The 15,152-nt window shown below is 39.5% G+C and overlaps 4 protein-coding genes across 8 annotated transcripts in view; 3 read left to right on the forward strand and 1 right to left on the reverse strand.

Moving 5' to 3' along the window:
- Nucleotides 1-465: 465 nt before the first annotated feature.
- Nucleotides 466-3,726, forward strand: LOC111488900 (serine/threonine-protein phosphatase 6 regulatory ankyrin repeat subunit C-like). The gene is made up of 2 exons (XM_023136835.1): nucleotides 466-1,592; nucleotides 2,074-3,726. The coding sequence occupies exons 1-2, from the start codon at nucleotides 885-887 to the stop codon at nucleotides 3,409-3,411; spliced, it is 2,046 nt and encodes a 681-aa protein (XP_022992603.1). The 5' UTR covers nucleotides 466-884; the 3' UTR covers nucleotides 3,412-3,726.
- A 1,285-nt stretch (nucleotides 3,727-5,011) lies between these two features.
- LOC111488911 lies at nucleotides 5,012-6,991 on the forward strand. 2 transcript variants are annotated; one of them, XM_023136851.1, is made up of 2 exons: nucleotides 5,012-6,176; nucleotides 6,816-6,991. In XM_023136851.1, exon 1 carries the CDS (start codon nucleotides 5,266-5,268, stop codon nucleotides 6,166-6,168), a length of 903 nt encoding a protein of 300 aa, XP_022992619.1. In that variant the 5' UTR covers nucleotides 5,012-5,265; the 3' UTR covers nucleotides 6,169-6,176; nucleotides 6,816-6,991. The 2 variants fall into 2 exon arrangements, with proteins under 2 accessions (XP_022992619.1, XP_022992618.1); XM_023136850.1 differs by lacking the exon at nucleotides 6,816-6,991 and adding an exon at nucleotides 6,506-6,749 and having other exon boundaries at nucleotides 5,013-6,176.
- Nucleotides 6,992-7,757: 766 nt separating this feature from the next.
- On the reverse strand, nucleotides 7,758-12,602 carry LOC111488899 (integrator complex subunit 9 homolog). Of its 4 annotated transcripts, none has more exons than XM_023136832.1 (11): nucleotides 12,245-12,602; nucleotides 11,747-12,130; nucleotides 11,431-11,645; nucleotides 10,621-10,941; nucleotides 10,279-10,477; nucleotides 9,960-10,052; nucleotides 9,770-9,861; nucleotides 9,260-9,377; nucleotides 9,085-9,170; nucleotides 8,625-8,676; nucleotides 7,758-8,526 (listed from the first exon to the last, which is right to left on the reverse strand). In XM_023136832.1, the coding sequence occupies exons 1-11, from the start codon at nucleotides 12,251-12,253 to the stop codon at nucleotides 8,020-8,022; spliced, it is 2,076 nt and encodes a 691-aa protein (XP_022992600.1). In that variant the 5' UTR covers nucleotides 12,254-12,602; the 3' UTR covers nucleotides 7,758-8,019. The 4 variants fall into 4 exon arrangements, with proteins under 4 accessions (XP_022992600.1, XP_022992599.1, XP_022992601.1 ...); XM_023136831.1 differs by having other exon boundaries at nucleotides 10,279-10,480; XM_023136833.1 differs by lacking the exon at nucleotides 9,770-9,861 and having other exon boundaries at nucleotides 9,085-9,187; nucleotides 10,279-10,480.
- Nucleotides 12,603-13,557: 955 nt separating this feature from the next.
- Nucleotides 13,558-15,152, forward strand: part of LOC111488904 (protoporphyrinogen oxidase, chloroplastic/mitochondrial-like) — a 7,589-nt gene continuing 5,994 nt past the window's right edge. Inside the window, 6 exon segments of the mRNA XM_023136843.1 lie at nucleotides 13,558-13,607; nucleotides 13,920-13,959; nucleotides 14,583-14,695; nucleotides 14,698-14,717; nucleotides 14,844-14,909; nucleotides 15,024-15,074. Coding sequence (XP_022992611.1) covers nucleotides 13,577-13,607; nucleotides 13,920-13,959; nucleotides 14,583-14,695; nucleotides 14,698-14,717; nucleotides 14,844-14,909; nucleotides 15,024-15,074 — 321 coding nt within the window. The 5' untranslated portion in view covers nucleotides 13,558-13,576.

The following is a 15,152-nucleotide window of genomic DNA, read 5'->3' on the forward strand; positions in this document are numbered from 1 at the left end:
ATTCTAACTAAAACTTAGATCAAATTAACAAATAATGCAAGTGTGATGTGAGATCTCTTTTGGGAAAAAAAGTCCATTATTATTACTCATTACTTCCTTTTCTTTTCTTTTCTTTTTTATTTTCACAAAAAATATTAAAAAAAGAAAAAGAAAAAAAGCTTTTCTCGCTCTCCCCCACTGATTCTGCTTGTTTCTTCCATCATTGCATCTTCCAACATCGCTACTAATGTCAATGGTACGGTTATGTCTCTTACATTTTTTAATTTATAACTTATTATTTTCTTATCTTTTAAATCAGTGAAAAATTATTTACAAATTCCATATGTATTATACGTTTTATCTTTATTTTCTTTCTATAAATTATTAGGGAGTAAATTGGGTTAGTTTATACATTTATAATATTTTATATCCGTTAATTTTTTAAGATTTATAATGTCTTGCCGTTCATTTTCAATTTAAAATTCAGCGTTATTTTCCGCCATTGAAACGCCATAAATCTGTTCGAGGAGTTACCAGTATTTGGTTTTGCTTCCATCTCCCTCACCGTTACGACCTTAGTTCAGAGCTTTTTTTCTTCCAAGGAAAAAAACAAGGCCTGATTCCTTTTTCCTGAATTCAAAGCTTTTTCTGTTCCCAATAATGGCTGCTCCACACCCTTTCTCCCTCTGTCATCTTCTTTGATTTCCCGCCAAATCTCTCGTCTTCAACCTTTTTCCAACGCTTCCACTGCCCAACAGTTTCGTCTTTCTCCTTCTGAATTCCCTTTTTTTGTGCTAATTTAATCGAGGGTCTCTCTCAAAACTCGCAATTTTTTTGTTTATATTCTAAAGGGATTTCAATCTGTGGCTTTTTTGTGCCTCTTTCTGCTATTTATTTACTTATTAATGCCTCCGTCGTATTTCCCGCTCCGGTGGGAGAGCACCGGCGACCAGTGGTGGTACGCTTCTCCGATCGATTGGGCGGCTGCCAATGGTCATTATGATTTGGTCCGGGAGCTCCTTCGGTTAGACAGTAACCACCTCATCAAACTCACATCTCTCCGCCGGATTCGTCGCCTCGAGACCGTTTGGGACGACGAAGAACAGTATCACGATGTCGCAAAATGCCGCTCTGAGGTCTCTCGAAAACTCTTACTGGAGTCCGAATCAAAGAAGGGGAAAAACTCCCTAATCCGGGCTGGCTATGGCGGGTGGTTGATTTACACCGCCGCTTCCGCAGGCGATTTGGGGTTCGTTCAAGAACTGCTCCAGAGAAACCCTTTACTTGTTTTCGGAGAAGGAGAATATGGGGTCACTGATATCCTCTACGCCGCCGCCCGGAGTAAGAACAATGAAGTATTTCGGATTCTATATGATTTTGCAGTCTCCCCGAGATTCTCGACCGGGAGAGATGGGATTTTGGAGGAGCATATCGGAGAGATTCCAGCGGTTTATAAATGGGAAATGATGAACAGAGGTGTTCATGCCGCCGCCAGAGGAGGTAACTTAAAGATTTTGAAGGACCTTCTTGCGGATTGCTCCGACGTGTTGGCTTGCAGAGATGCCCAAGGATCTACAATTTTACATGCAGCCGCTGGAAGAGGACAAGTCGAGGTAATCATTGTTCATAGTAGACCTCCATGGTAATCTGATACATATTGAGAATCTTTAGCAAATTATAAGTATAAAATTGCCAGGGATTTGTATGTTAAGTTAGAACTTTTAGGAGTGAATGAAAAGAAGGAAGTTGATGTTAGTGTCGTAATGCCACACCCTTCAATGCTTTGATACCATTTGTTGTACCCAAATGCTATAACAAAATAATTCTGATACTCAATTGTTGTAGCGGAAGTAGGAGAAAGATCGATTGCACTCACACACTCATAAATAAAAATTAAATAAAAAGACACAAAAATTTACATGGTTTGGAGAGAAGAAATTCCCCTACATCTATGGATAGTAGTCAATCACGGTAATCAAAGAGTTTACAAAGTGTATCTCACGCTACAAAATCTCTCTTGCAAAATTCTTCCCGACATCAATGGAATTGTTTGGCTACTGTATGTGAGAACTGAAACATTGTTGACTATTGCAGGTGGTTAAATATCTTGTCCAAACTTTCCCTATCATCAAATCCATAGATCATCAGGGAAACACAGCCTTGCATATTGCTGCTTGCAGGGGCCAATTGGCTGCAGTTGAGGCTCTTATTGCAGCATCTCCCTCATCCATCTCTCTAAGAAACAAAGCTGGTGAAACTTTTTTGCATAAAGCCATTTCTGGCTTCCAAACTCCTGCTTTTCGTCGACTTGACCGACAAATTGATCTTCTGAAGAATGTGATTTGTGGCAAAGTTCATAACATGGATGCCATTATCAATGCCAGAAACAACGATGGAAGGACTGCTCTTCACATGGCTGCCATTGGGAATGTTCACTCTGATCTCGTACAACTTTTGATGACTGCTCGGTCCATTGACTTGAACGTTCGAGACATGGATAGCATGACGCCGCTTGATTATCTTAAACAAATTACACATTCTGCATCAGCCGACATATTAATAAGGCAGCTGATTTCAGCTGGAGGAATGTTTGGTTGTCATGACTATAAAATGAGAAAGGCCATAGCTTCACGGATGAAGATGCAGGAAATTGGAAGCAGTCCTGGGACCTGTTTTCGAGTCTCGGACAATGAAATATTGTTGTATACAGGCATTGAGAATGTGTCGGATATCATACCGGATCATGGCAGTGCAGGAATGAGCTCTTCCTCAGTTGAGTTTAGTCCATACGATTCAACAAATGAGAATCCCAACACTTCATCAACTATTAAGAAATCTGGTTCTGTAAACTCTGCAGCTCAACGATTGAAAAGTGTCTTCCATTGGCCTCGAGTCAAAGACAAGAAGAAAAGTGAGACGTCAAAGAAGCAAATGGATGAGGGCTCCATTGAAGAATCACAGAAGAAATACAGCAGTTCAGATGAAGCTCCACCCCCTTTAAGGCAAAGGTTTTCAAAGCCATTGGCTCTTCCCAACAACAAACGAACACTTTCAGTTAGGAGCAATCAATCGAGCCCGTCTGCTAAGAAGAAACATGCTACTGGTCTAATGCGCGGAGTGGCTCAAGGCATGCCACACATAGTCATTCCCCATCGATCCCGGTCTAGCTCATTTTCAAAATCATCACTTTCTTCACCGGGGTCAGTAGATAAACTGAAGGGCATTTGTTTTGACAGTGATGGTGCAGGCCCATCTTGTTCAAACCAAGCCATTGACAACCAAACACCGAATCTCAAGAAACAAGGCTCAGTGGATAGGAAGTTGAGGAGCCAGTATTTCTGTTTTGGTGCAGGAAGCCTAATTGGGAAGACCACAGTTAGCAAGCAGCAGCAGAGCCAGAGTTACAAGCTTCCAGTGGTTTCGGTAACGTAGACTACGAGAACAAGACGGGAGACGAGCGAAGTCGCTGTCAGGACTTAACGTAGAAGAAGAGGATTAAACTGAGTAGTAAGTGCCAAACTGTCTGATGTATAAGTATAACACAGTGGTTGGATTATATGATTTCAATAGCTAAGAGAGAGAGTCAACTTCAAGTAACTTACTGAAATGGCTTGTAACTTGCTCAATCTTTTCTGAAAGCGACTGATCTCTAGTCGTTTGTGAGTTTGTTTGCTTTTACAATAGGTGCTTCTATTATTGAACTCATAAAAATACTTAATAATATAAAGTCGTCATTTATGTAGTGATGAAATCTTGGTCCATACATAGGAGTGGGACCCTGGCGATAGTTGACTGGCTTGTAATCACATCGTCAAGGAATGTAAAATGGTGGTACTCCCCTTTCCACAACGTGACGCCCACGGTTGGCGCTGGCGTGCTCATCCTCCGGTCCGCCATGGCTTCACTGGGGTGGGGACTGGCGTGACGAGGCTGGTAGTGTCGTGAGTGGTGGCACTGTACACGCTCTGGCATACACAGGCCACAACGTGGTGCTGGAGATTCAGACCACAATCCCTTCCATTCCCGATAAGCCATCCAAAAGGCCCCATGTGGAGAGGTGTCATTGGTGCCTACTTTGTCGTCGCCCTCATCGGCTACTGGATGTTCAGTTACTCTGTCAAAGACAACATTCTTCACTAGTCTCCCTCGAGAAAGCCTGTGGCTCATTGCCACCGCCAAACATGTTCATCCTCGTCCAAGAAGAGGATGAATAATTGCATGTAAAGTGATGCTCTTCTTTCGCAATGGGGCCCAATAAATGGAATTATTCATGAACTCAGCGTGTCCCTCTTGATATATGTAATATTAGAATAACTTTTATGAAAATATTTCTTCTGATTGATACAGTAATATATGTATATATATCTATATTATTGGGAACGAGTATTAAGAACTTGATGATTTGATTTAATTTTAAAAGAAATATGGTTAATTCGATTTGAGGTTGATATTTGGGTTAATTAATTTGATGTCTAAATGGTTAATTGGCTCAGGGTTGAAAAGATGGATTTAGGGAAGGAATAAAGTGGCATGGATTGAATAGCAATAAGCGGCACATGGGTGTGCGTGAAGGACCAATCCCATCGCTCCATTTTTTGTCCAACCCCCCCAAACTCCTCCTAAATCTTTTCCTAGATCCTCCCCCAAATCCCACCCTCCACGCGTCCCCATCTCCCAACTCCCGCTCCACGCGCGTCTCACCGTACGCGCTCCCACCCTCAAATATCTCATCTCCCGTATCTCACACGCGCGGAGGAGTGCGATCGGCTGCCAATTCTGTCTAATACCGAACAACCACGTGTTGGCTCTCTGGAACCTACCAACTAAAAATAAATATTAAAAAAAAGGGAGCTTCCCACTTCACGCTTCACGGAACATTACGCTTCCCCCAAGGCCAGCCACGTGTGCCCTACCTTTCGGCAGTGCTTGACACTCCCTCAATTCCTATTGGTTCTCCGTGGTCCCCACTTCCCCAAACAGAACCCAATTTGCTACCAGATTTGCATCTTTCTCCTGCTGGGTCCCACCTCTATTAGAAAACATATTCAACCAATTAACGTCGCGTCACTGTTTCTGTTTCCTAGCCATACAGCCACGTGTCCTTTTTTCTTTTTTCCCTTGAATTCTCTCACCCTTACTACTGTGCTTTCTTTTGCTTTTCTCTGGTTTTTCTCCTTCTATCTCTATTATCATCATCAACAACATGGCTCTCTCTGTCACACTCCAAAACGCGATGCCTTAACTCCGCTTATCTTTTCTTTCTTCTTTTGTTTTTGTTTCTTCGTTATGGATGGTGGTGGAGCAGCGGCGCGCCCCATGCTTGGATCTTGTGGTAAGACGATTATCCATCCGATAATGATGAGATTCCGCCCGATTGCGCCTAAGCCTGTCGTCGGAGGCTCTGTTTCCCTTGGTACATCGTCAGTGGACAGTAAGACCTCCTCGATTTCCAAACCACGGACGAAGAGGAAGTACGTTAGGGTTAGGAGATATAATAGGAAGAAGAAAACTACGAGAAACACCACCGGCAGTACCGACGGTAACAAAAACGGCGAGTTCGTGGATCGTACGGCGCCGCCGACGACGACGACACTGCAACTGCTACCGGAGCGACATATAGAGTTGGTTGGCGGTGGCGGCAGATCTGAGTGGTCGGAGAAGAAAAGGGAAGTTGGGAGGATGGAAAACGACGTAGTATTGGTATCAGATCCGAAACGTGGAGCGTTGGAGTTGTGGGTAACGGTGGAATGCGTGAGGGAGGCATGCATGGATCTGGAAGTGGAGGAGGGAGAGATAGGGTGCACGGACGAGGAGAGGATAAAGAATCTAGATGAGGACACGTGTCCAGGGTTCGTATCGAACGGGATGAATAGAGTGGAGTGGTTGAACAAGGCATTCAAGAGGATGGTAAGGCAAAAAAGGCAAAGGCAAGAGCAAACGAGAAGCGGGAGTGAGTCAGGAGCAGCAGAAGTAGCGGTGTGGTTGATATCAAACCCAAAACTGGGTATGACCAGCCGAGTATTTAGCTGCCAAATAAAGCTGCAGTTCAAAAGAGACACCGAAATGGAAAAGGACTCCAAAGTGGTGCCCTGTGATGCCTGGAGATTGAACCGCGGTGGATTTGCATGGAAACTAGACGTCAAAGCCGCTCTCACTTTGGCTCCTTTTCTTCCAGAGGATTTTTATTGAAATTTGAGGTACCATTTCTAAGTCCCCTAAACTCTTACCCAATCAAACCCTAAACCCACCTTTTTGTTTTCTTTTCTTTTGCTTACCAAACTAAAACTCCTCCTAATCAATGCCTTCCCTCTCCAACCCCATGATAGGGACATTGTGTTTAAACATTTTGAAAATTGTGAATTATAATAATAAACTTAAAAAGCATCAAATAAAGCTGTTAAAGTAGAATTTAAGGAACCAAATACTGGAATAGTAGGTATATATCCATATCCTTCAATAATAATAACAATAATATCATTGTTTAATTAAGAATCTCATTTCTTAGTTATGTGTTTGACTGTATCAGCTAGCATGAAGGATGGGAGTTGGCACCCAAAAGTGTAAGTCTAAATAGGTAATAAAATATGCAATAAAGAAGGCAGTAGCGAGAGCATTATGGGTCACCAAGCAACCAACCACGAACTTGGATCGAATCATCGCTCATTAATGCAACCAACCAAACCAACAAACAAACAAAAAAAAAGTACATAAACTGTAACATCTTTAAATCTCGAACTCTGCAACGTCGCCACATTTCCTGTTTCTGTGTATACCATAATATAGTTTTTACATTTTTCTTTCCCAACTCAAATTCATGACTCAATTTTTCCTTTAAGTTCAATGTTCAATCCATTTTCATCCACTTCGGGAGGTCCCGACTCTGAGCCATGCATGTCTTATGAAGCAAGATAATACATACATACATACATACATATATATATATATATATTATATGTATGTATGTACCGTGGATTTTTAGCTTTGTTTTCTTGTCACGTTCTTGTCTTCTTCATCATCATTTTTTATAGTAATGATGTGATTAATATTTCCTTTCAAGTTAATTTCGGGGCATATTTTTTTTATAACTATTATTTTTGTCTTCCAATAAAAAAAATTATTTTAGTTATTATTTTTCTATTAAAAATTGTTACATTGTCAATTTATATACTCAAGAAAATATTAGAATATTAATAATTACTTGTACAAGTGATTCTTAATTAGATAATCAACTTTAAATGATAATATTAATGAATATTCTCCACTGGAATTACTAGAATACAATGGTAATTATAATCATATAAAAAGTTTTTAAAAGAAAATATACTTTTTGAAAAGTGAGTGGATGATGCATCTCAGGTTAATTACTTTTTATACATATTTTAATTATGCAAATTATATATATGCAAATGATATTGAAACGGGCAAGGTATATGCAAATTATATTAAATTATATTGAAACGTGACTGAGTAGAATGTCGAAACTATCGAATGCAGTTAAATTGAATCTATAATCGTTAATTTTTCATTCAACCATTTTCTTTAAAACAAGTCTGACAACTTTTACAAGACTTTTAAGGTAATAAAATTCTCAATTATTCTATTGGGTCCATCATCTTAGAATAATTTTATAATCCAAAACACAAGATGGTTGGATGAATATAATTCCTTCATCATACCCCACGACAGCAAGGTCTTGATTTTTTCATCACCTTCATTGAGTTCTTCTCAAAAATATATTCTTCCTGTTCAATCAAAACGGGCTACAAAATTCTCTGGAATTTGAATAACTTACAAAATTAGTCAAAATTTACACTGAACACAAAAATTCAGGTATCTGCAGTTTCATCAATCACAGCCACATACAATCCTAAGCTACCTTGAACATTTCTAGAATCATTTGTTCCCCTTGGTTGTATTCACAGCCATATAAATGGATCTTTTACACAAAACTTCGCCATGCCATTGCAGTTCAAACTTCATCTCTTACTGCCATGCCCGTCCAATGCAAGGTGACATTTGCTAAGAATGGCCGAGTCCTTACTAAACTCCATTCAAGATGCTATCTACAGCGTCGAAAATTCGAGCACATAATGTCTTATCAGCAACACTAATTATAGTCCTTGAATCTTGGATTTCTATCACAGCCTCAGTTGGATCGTGTATGCGTATCACACCAACGTTGCTCGACTCGGCATCGGATTGCTGCAGAGATCCCTCAATACCCATTTTTGATAACACATTCAGAAGCTTTTTCAAATCTGGCTGACCCCAGTGTATTAGTGGCCTCTGATCTGTGGCTACGTGCGCATTTTCAGGGAACAACTTGAATTTCCCACAGTTTAATGAGAGCTCTCCTTTCAACCTTGCGATGTCTATATTTCCTTGCTGCAACTTTCGCCAACAGAAACTCATAGCCAAGTCCGGGGCAATCTCTAATTCTAAACTGTCTTTCAAGTTTGGTACACGTAAGGTTTCGCCTTCAGAGTACGAAAAGACGGTGCATGATTCTGTATTTGTATTGATCAGCCGGCTCAAATTCTCAGGAAGCTACATCAAGTAAAACACAGGGGGACGCAAATGTAGGTCCAGAAAATATATAAACTCAAAAAGAATAATGGGAGATAATGAGTAAATGACTATACTACCATAACAACTTTTGGCTGCAAGACCTTCAGCAACGGTCGTACCTTGTCCAACCTTCAAATAGGATATACAAGCACACAAAATAAGCAAACTAACCAATATAACTCAAGAATTCCACAAGTTCAAAACCTTGAGGAAAAACCAAGAGAAAATATTAGTTTTGGTCTCACTTCATGCCAAGTCCTATTAGAAGCTCTCAACCCTACTGGAATCCAACAAACAATTGTTTGAGAGCTCCAAGTCTTTTTAGTCTATTACACACAAGTGAACTTTAATCTTATCTTCAGGCAGAAATATTGATTTTAGAAGATGGTATCAGATTTCTTTTACTGAGGAGGCGCGGGGGGAGGGGGAGAGTTCGAAGTGGGAGACCAAGCATATTGAAGCAAAAAAAGCAATCCCATCTGTATGTGCACAAGAATAATGGATAGGAGAGAAAACGAGGAGAAACATGAACCATACTTTATACCAGATAGGAATGCACATTGAAGGACCTTCATACTCATTGGCCTAAACGGTAAGAGAGCAAGCTCAGCATCAAGTCCCTTCTGCATATTATATGTTCCCATTAACATCAAAGCCACTGAAGATATGTACTCTTGGAAAGTAAAAAGAAATATTAAGTGATTACAAGCACCTCTAGAACAAGTAACGAGCTGGGATCCCCGCACCAACGTCGAAGCAAATGGACCACCGGACCAAGTCGTAAGCTCCAGTGAGGACAAAATACAACACATGGTTCCTGCCAGTTTATTCTACACACACAGTCAAATTCTCAAAGTTGATCATGGTTCAAAACCAAAATAATTCGTACAAGTTCGTGTCTAAGGTGTTAATAATTATTTAATAAACATAACTTTTTTGTACAAGGTTTACAAATAGTTATTCACTCCACAGAATAAACCAGTTCATATCCGACCACCTTGGATCTCTAATTCTGAAAACTGGCAGGATAAGAAAAGACTTCATAGGCACATAATAGATGGTCCAACATTCCCAAGTATTCATCTTAAATACTTCGGATTTTAAAAAATCTAAACGAAAATTGAAAAAATTGAAAAGTTGAGAGTACATGTGATTAGCACGAAATTTATAGATTGCTGCATTTGCGTATGAAGGTGAGAAGAAAGCTTAGACTAAATCATACAATAATTTGGGTGAATGAACTGCAGGAAAGGCGTGAAGCTTTTTCTCTTTAAGGAGATCGACAAATGCAAACATTGGCTCTCCAGAAAATAACTGCAACACCAACCAATTGTGTGAGAGCAATATTATATCGATCTAATTCGACTAAACGCTCCAAGTAGATTGAAACCATTAAACAAACAAATTCAAACCTTTTCTTGTCTTTGCTTGCATAACCATTCTGGTATAACATTGGCTAATGCCAACAACTCCTCAGCTACAGAAGAAATCAAATATATAGGAACCTACACAATTTAATTGCATATTGGGTATAAAGAAAGCAACCAACAAATATATAAACTAAGCTTCATACTCTGATGATATATGCCCCCATTGTCCTCTAAGCTCTTACATGTCAATTACTCAAACTTTGCCCAATCAGCTAGCATAGGATATCAACTATTGATGGGTTTCTAAAAGAATAACAAGATACGTGGGACTACTTAATTTCTTCAAAAATAGTTTACTAACCTTCAGATTTGAACAATCTAGTGAAGCTGATATCTGCTCTAGAAGTTGCAGGGTTACACCAAGTCGATTGATAGGAATAAGGACTGAACCTCCAGATTCAACAGATTGGATAGCACATGAACAGATAAAAGACAGTTTTTCTGATTCCCCCACGCTCTCAGCAGGATCACTCAATAAATTTGCCAGAGTTTCCTCATTTCTACTAATAAGTACAACGCAAAAACATACCCTCAGGGAAATATTTGATGAATTATTCAAAAGAGTGGGGAAAAAAAATATTTATGTTTAGGAAGACTAGATTTGTAGTGCAAGATACAATTTCAAAGTTGGAGCATATGATACCTGAGCGCCATTAAGTTTTCTGTAAGTGAGCCACTTGTATCGTTCAATATGTCATTCATAGATTCCACAGATGAGAAATCAGAATAAATAATTGTCTCCCCCTGAAGAGCAAGGTAATCAAAATTCATTGCATTGGAGGAAGAAAAGATGGAACTTGAAATATATGCAATGTCTCTCTTTGGGCCATTAATGGTCCAGTTACAAGCGCCAATTTCAAGACCGCAGCTGAGTGCCTTTATAACTAGTGCACCGTTATAGCATGCTTCTTCCCCGTATCTAACAGTTTCAACCTTCTTCATGCAATCCTTAACGTCAGCTGCACTGAGAAAAAGTTCCTTTATTACATGCAAACACATTTATGAACTACGAGTGAGAGCACAAATGCATTGATACTAGTTGTTTTAGAACATCGCAAGTTCCTTACTTAGTATCTTTGGTAATTAACTTGTGAAATACATTGAAAGGCAACATACATATGATCAAAACCCAAGTTGAGAGAGGAGAAAACACAAGTTTCATAAGACCAAAACTATAGTTAGGAAACCAAAAGAAAACAAAGGCATCTTCGTTTCATAACAGGCCATTGGTGCTTACACAACTCTGAAACGATTCCCACATATATTCCCACAGCAGAAGCAACGAGAGGAAAATAATACCCGATAAACAAGAGAGAACCCAAAACCTGATGGTTAGCAAGAGAGAAAGAGAGCAGTAATATATGTGGGCATCCAAGCTAAATAACTAATTTCCAAAAATTACAAAAATTAATTCCAATTGAAAGAAGTCATCCAAGCTAAATAACTAATTTACCTGTACATGGGCATCCAACCGCCAAGATCTGCTTCGTCCTGCCCAAATGCCACTTCTTTTAGCGCATGATGAAGCAGCTCTAGCTCTTCCTGCCTCATCCACTGCGGGGTGGCATCATCTTCAGATCCATAAAACTGTTTGAATTCCATATGCATTGCAACAAGGTCATCCATCATCATTTTTCCAAGTCTTGCTGTTGCTTCCGTCGCATATATCTACGGCAAGTCAATGAAAAATCAAGTTTTCTCCGTAACTGTGAAACTTATAGTGACCTAATTTACACAGCATCAAGTGCAAATAAAATGCTATCATCTACCTTTGCAGAGAAACCCTTCTGTCGGGTCAAAAAGGGAAGTCCTAACATGCCCATTGGACTAGAAATCAAAACAATATCAGTGAAAGAGAGGTTCCAGAGGCGCAAGTTCTTAATGATTTTGTACCAAGGCTCTGCTTTTATCAAAGAACCCACATCAAGTGGCTTTTCAATTTTTTCCTCAGATACATTTTCCAAATTGAAAGAACCATTGCCCGGATGAGTTGATAATTCTTCGTCTGAAATAACATCAAAATCAAGAGGAACAGGGGAGAAGATAGGGAGAGCTGAAAAGTCCATAGGGCAGTCAAATTGGATTCGAAACCCACAGACCTCGAGCATATGACATGGTGGGAAATAGAAGAATCCACCTCTGCTTAAACAAGTCTGAAACCGGAAAATAATACAAATAAAAAAACTAAACGAAGTTTGTTTACTTTCCATGAATTCACATGTATGAAAGCACTGAACTAATATCGCAGACATTGAGAATCAACTTACAAATTCCATGACAATGAAGAGAAGTCAAACTGTCGTCGATGCACTCACAGTTCAGTCGCTAGGCAGTTCACCGTCGTCACCTCTCGGAGGAGTCGCTTCTCGCTTGATGAAGGGTTTTAGTTTTGAGAAGAATATTTGCGAGAAACTATTTAAATGTCTCCTATTTTTACAAACCTAGATTCTCTTTCTCCCTTTTTCTTCCTATTTCTACCAAAAAAACAATCTTTCTGTCTTCCCGGAGCCGTGGTCGGGTAATGGAAGCTCGTAGCAGAAGTCGAACAGTGGCTGTAGCAGCTGCAGGAGGAGTATCTTTTAGAGAAGAAATTGGGATGAAGCTTCTACTTCTCGATCAGTCCTTTCTTTCGTGTAAAGTCAGAATCCGAACGGTGAATACCAGATCGGCAGAAGAAGGGACTGCCCAAGTCATAACGGCCCAACTACATCTTCTGGACTCAGCGCTATGTTCGGCCCAACAAGCTGCTACATTTGAAACTGAGCCCAAGTCATAAGGCCCAACTGGATTTTCTGGACTCAGCGCCATGTCCGGCCCAACAAAATGCTACTTTCGGAACTGAGCCCAAGTCTTACGGCCCAAAAAGCTGCTACATTTGGAACTGAGCCCAAGTCATATGGCACATTAATATTGACGTCAATGGACCATTAAAATTGACGTAAACGGCCCATTAATATCGACGTCAACTGCACATTAATATTGACGTCAACGGCCCATTCCATTATATTAACGTCAACGGCCGATCCCAATTAGTCAAAGGCCCATTTAAATTGACAACAACGGCCCATTATTATTACGTAAACGGCCCATTATTATTGACTTCAACGCCCCATTAATATTGACGTCTAATGGTCGATTAATATTGACGTGTTCGGCCCATTCCATTAATATTTACGTCAACGGCTCATCCCAATTGTATTGACGTCAAAGGCCCATTAAAATTGACACTAACGGTCCATTGATATTGAAGTCGACGGCCCATTAATTTTGACGTCTGAGGCCCATTCCATTAATATTTACGTCAACCGCCCATCCCAATTATATTGACGTCAATGGCCCATGAATATTGACGTCAACGGCCCATTATATTGACAACAGCAGCCCATTAATTTGACGTCTTCGGCCCATTCCATTAATATTGACGTCATAGGCCCATCCCATTTATATTGCATCAATGGCCCATTAATATTGACGTCAATAATCCATTAACATCAATGGCCCATTCGAAAGAAACCGGCGGCATTTCCTGTGTACTATACAGTTTATCTCTTATTTTGAAGAACTTTGACAGAGCATCAGCTTAACCAAGCTACACAGGCATGGCCTCGCCAGCCAAACAAGACCAGCGAAGTCTCTCTCTCTCTCTCTCTCTCGCTAAGCACATCCTCACTTGATTGCATTGATCATCGAGAAACTAATCATTTTTGTAATTATCGTCATTCTGTAATTGGATTGTACTATGAAGTCCTCACAATGTAACTATCAGCAACTTTCTTGCTATACGAGTCTGCAGAAATTTTCCTTTTCTCCTCAAAATATCTTTCACAAGTTTTGTAAATACGTTTTGTTAGCAGTTTCTGTAGCTATGTAGATCATGCTTTCCTTTTTGAGCTAAATTTGCTGGATATAGCTTAATTCTTTGAATCTTCTTCGATTTTGTAGCCTCCAGAAAAAGGGTGGCTGTTGTTGGCGCTGGTGTTAGGTGTGTATGTTGTTATCTCCCATATCCTACTTTTTTCTAGCTTCTGCTTATGGGGCGGTGTTGTTACTGATGAGGCACTGAAATAAAGTTTATGTACTAATTTTTGAGTTGGGTAATGATAGTTCGATAATTTAATTGCATTTATGTTTATGAAGATTTAGTTTGATGGAAGTTTATAATGTTGTCTATTTGTTTTTATTTAGTGTTGACTCGGAAAGTCGAAGCTAAAATCCTTTAGAATTGTGTGACGAGATGGAGAAATAGTTGATCATCTCTTCATTAGTGTTCTTTCCTTTTACAGTTGAAGGGTGGCTCTTTATTTTGATCTCTTTTGACTCGTCTCTTTGCTTACCAAAACGTATTGATGAGTGGCTGCTTGAAGCGCTCACAGGAGGTGGTTCAAAGACAAAGCTAAAATCCTGTAGAATTGTGCAATTAGATCCTTTGCTATGACATATCTGAATCCGCATAAACCAAAGAAATTTTAGGAATAGAGAGGTTCTGGAATGAGATGGAATATCGATGCTTCAAAAAATTCCTGAAAGCTCTCACGTGATTCCATTGTTTTGTTCTTTTTCAATAATATTGTTTCTCACTTTGATTTTGTGTGTATCATGGTTAAGTGGGCTCGCTGCAGCCTACAAATTGAAAGCGCATGGCTTCAATGTTACGGTGCTTGAAGCGGATGGAAGAGCTGGAGGAAAGCTAAGAAGCGTCTCATACAATGGACTTATCTGGATGAAGGAGCCAATACAATGGCAAGCTTCCTTGACAATAATTTGACTAGCATTTTTCTTCACTAGGGCTTATCTTCAATTTTTTGAACTGTCTCAAAATTTTCTGCACTTTTGAATTAGCTGAACTATTTTCTTGAGTCTATGTAGACTGAAAGTGAACCAGAGGTCCAGTGCTTATTTGGTGATCTTGGACTTCGAGAGAAACAACAATTTGTAATAGTTACTTCTTTCTTTATTTATGATAGAATTTAGTTTTCCATTTTGTACATGCATGGAAATCATTGACTGGAATTTATCTAATTAAATTTATTGTTTTCCCTCATCCAGCCAATTTCTCAAAGCAAACGATACATAGTGAGGAATGGTCTGCCAGTACTGGTAAGTCCTTGCTTTTGTGCTTCTAATAAATAAATTAGGTATATCATGAGTTCTTTTTTTTTTTTTTTTTTTTTTTTA

Source organism: Cucurbita maxima, unplaced genomic scaffold (genome assembly GCF_002738345.1).
Source record: "Cucurbita maxima cultivar Rimu unplaced genomic scaffold, Cmax_1.0 Cma_Scf00014, whole genome shotgun sequence".
In the NCBI taxonomy this organism is placed as follows: Eukaryota; Viridiplantae; Streptophyta; class Magnoliopsida; order Cucurbitales; family Cucurbitaceae; genus Cucurbita; species Cucurbita maxima.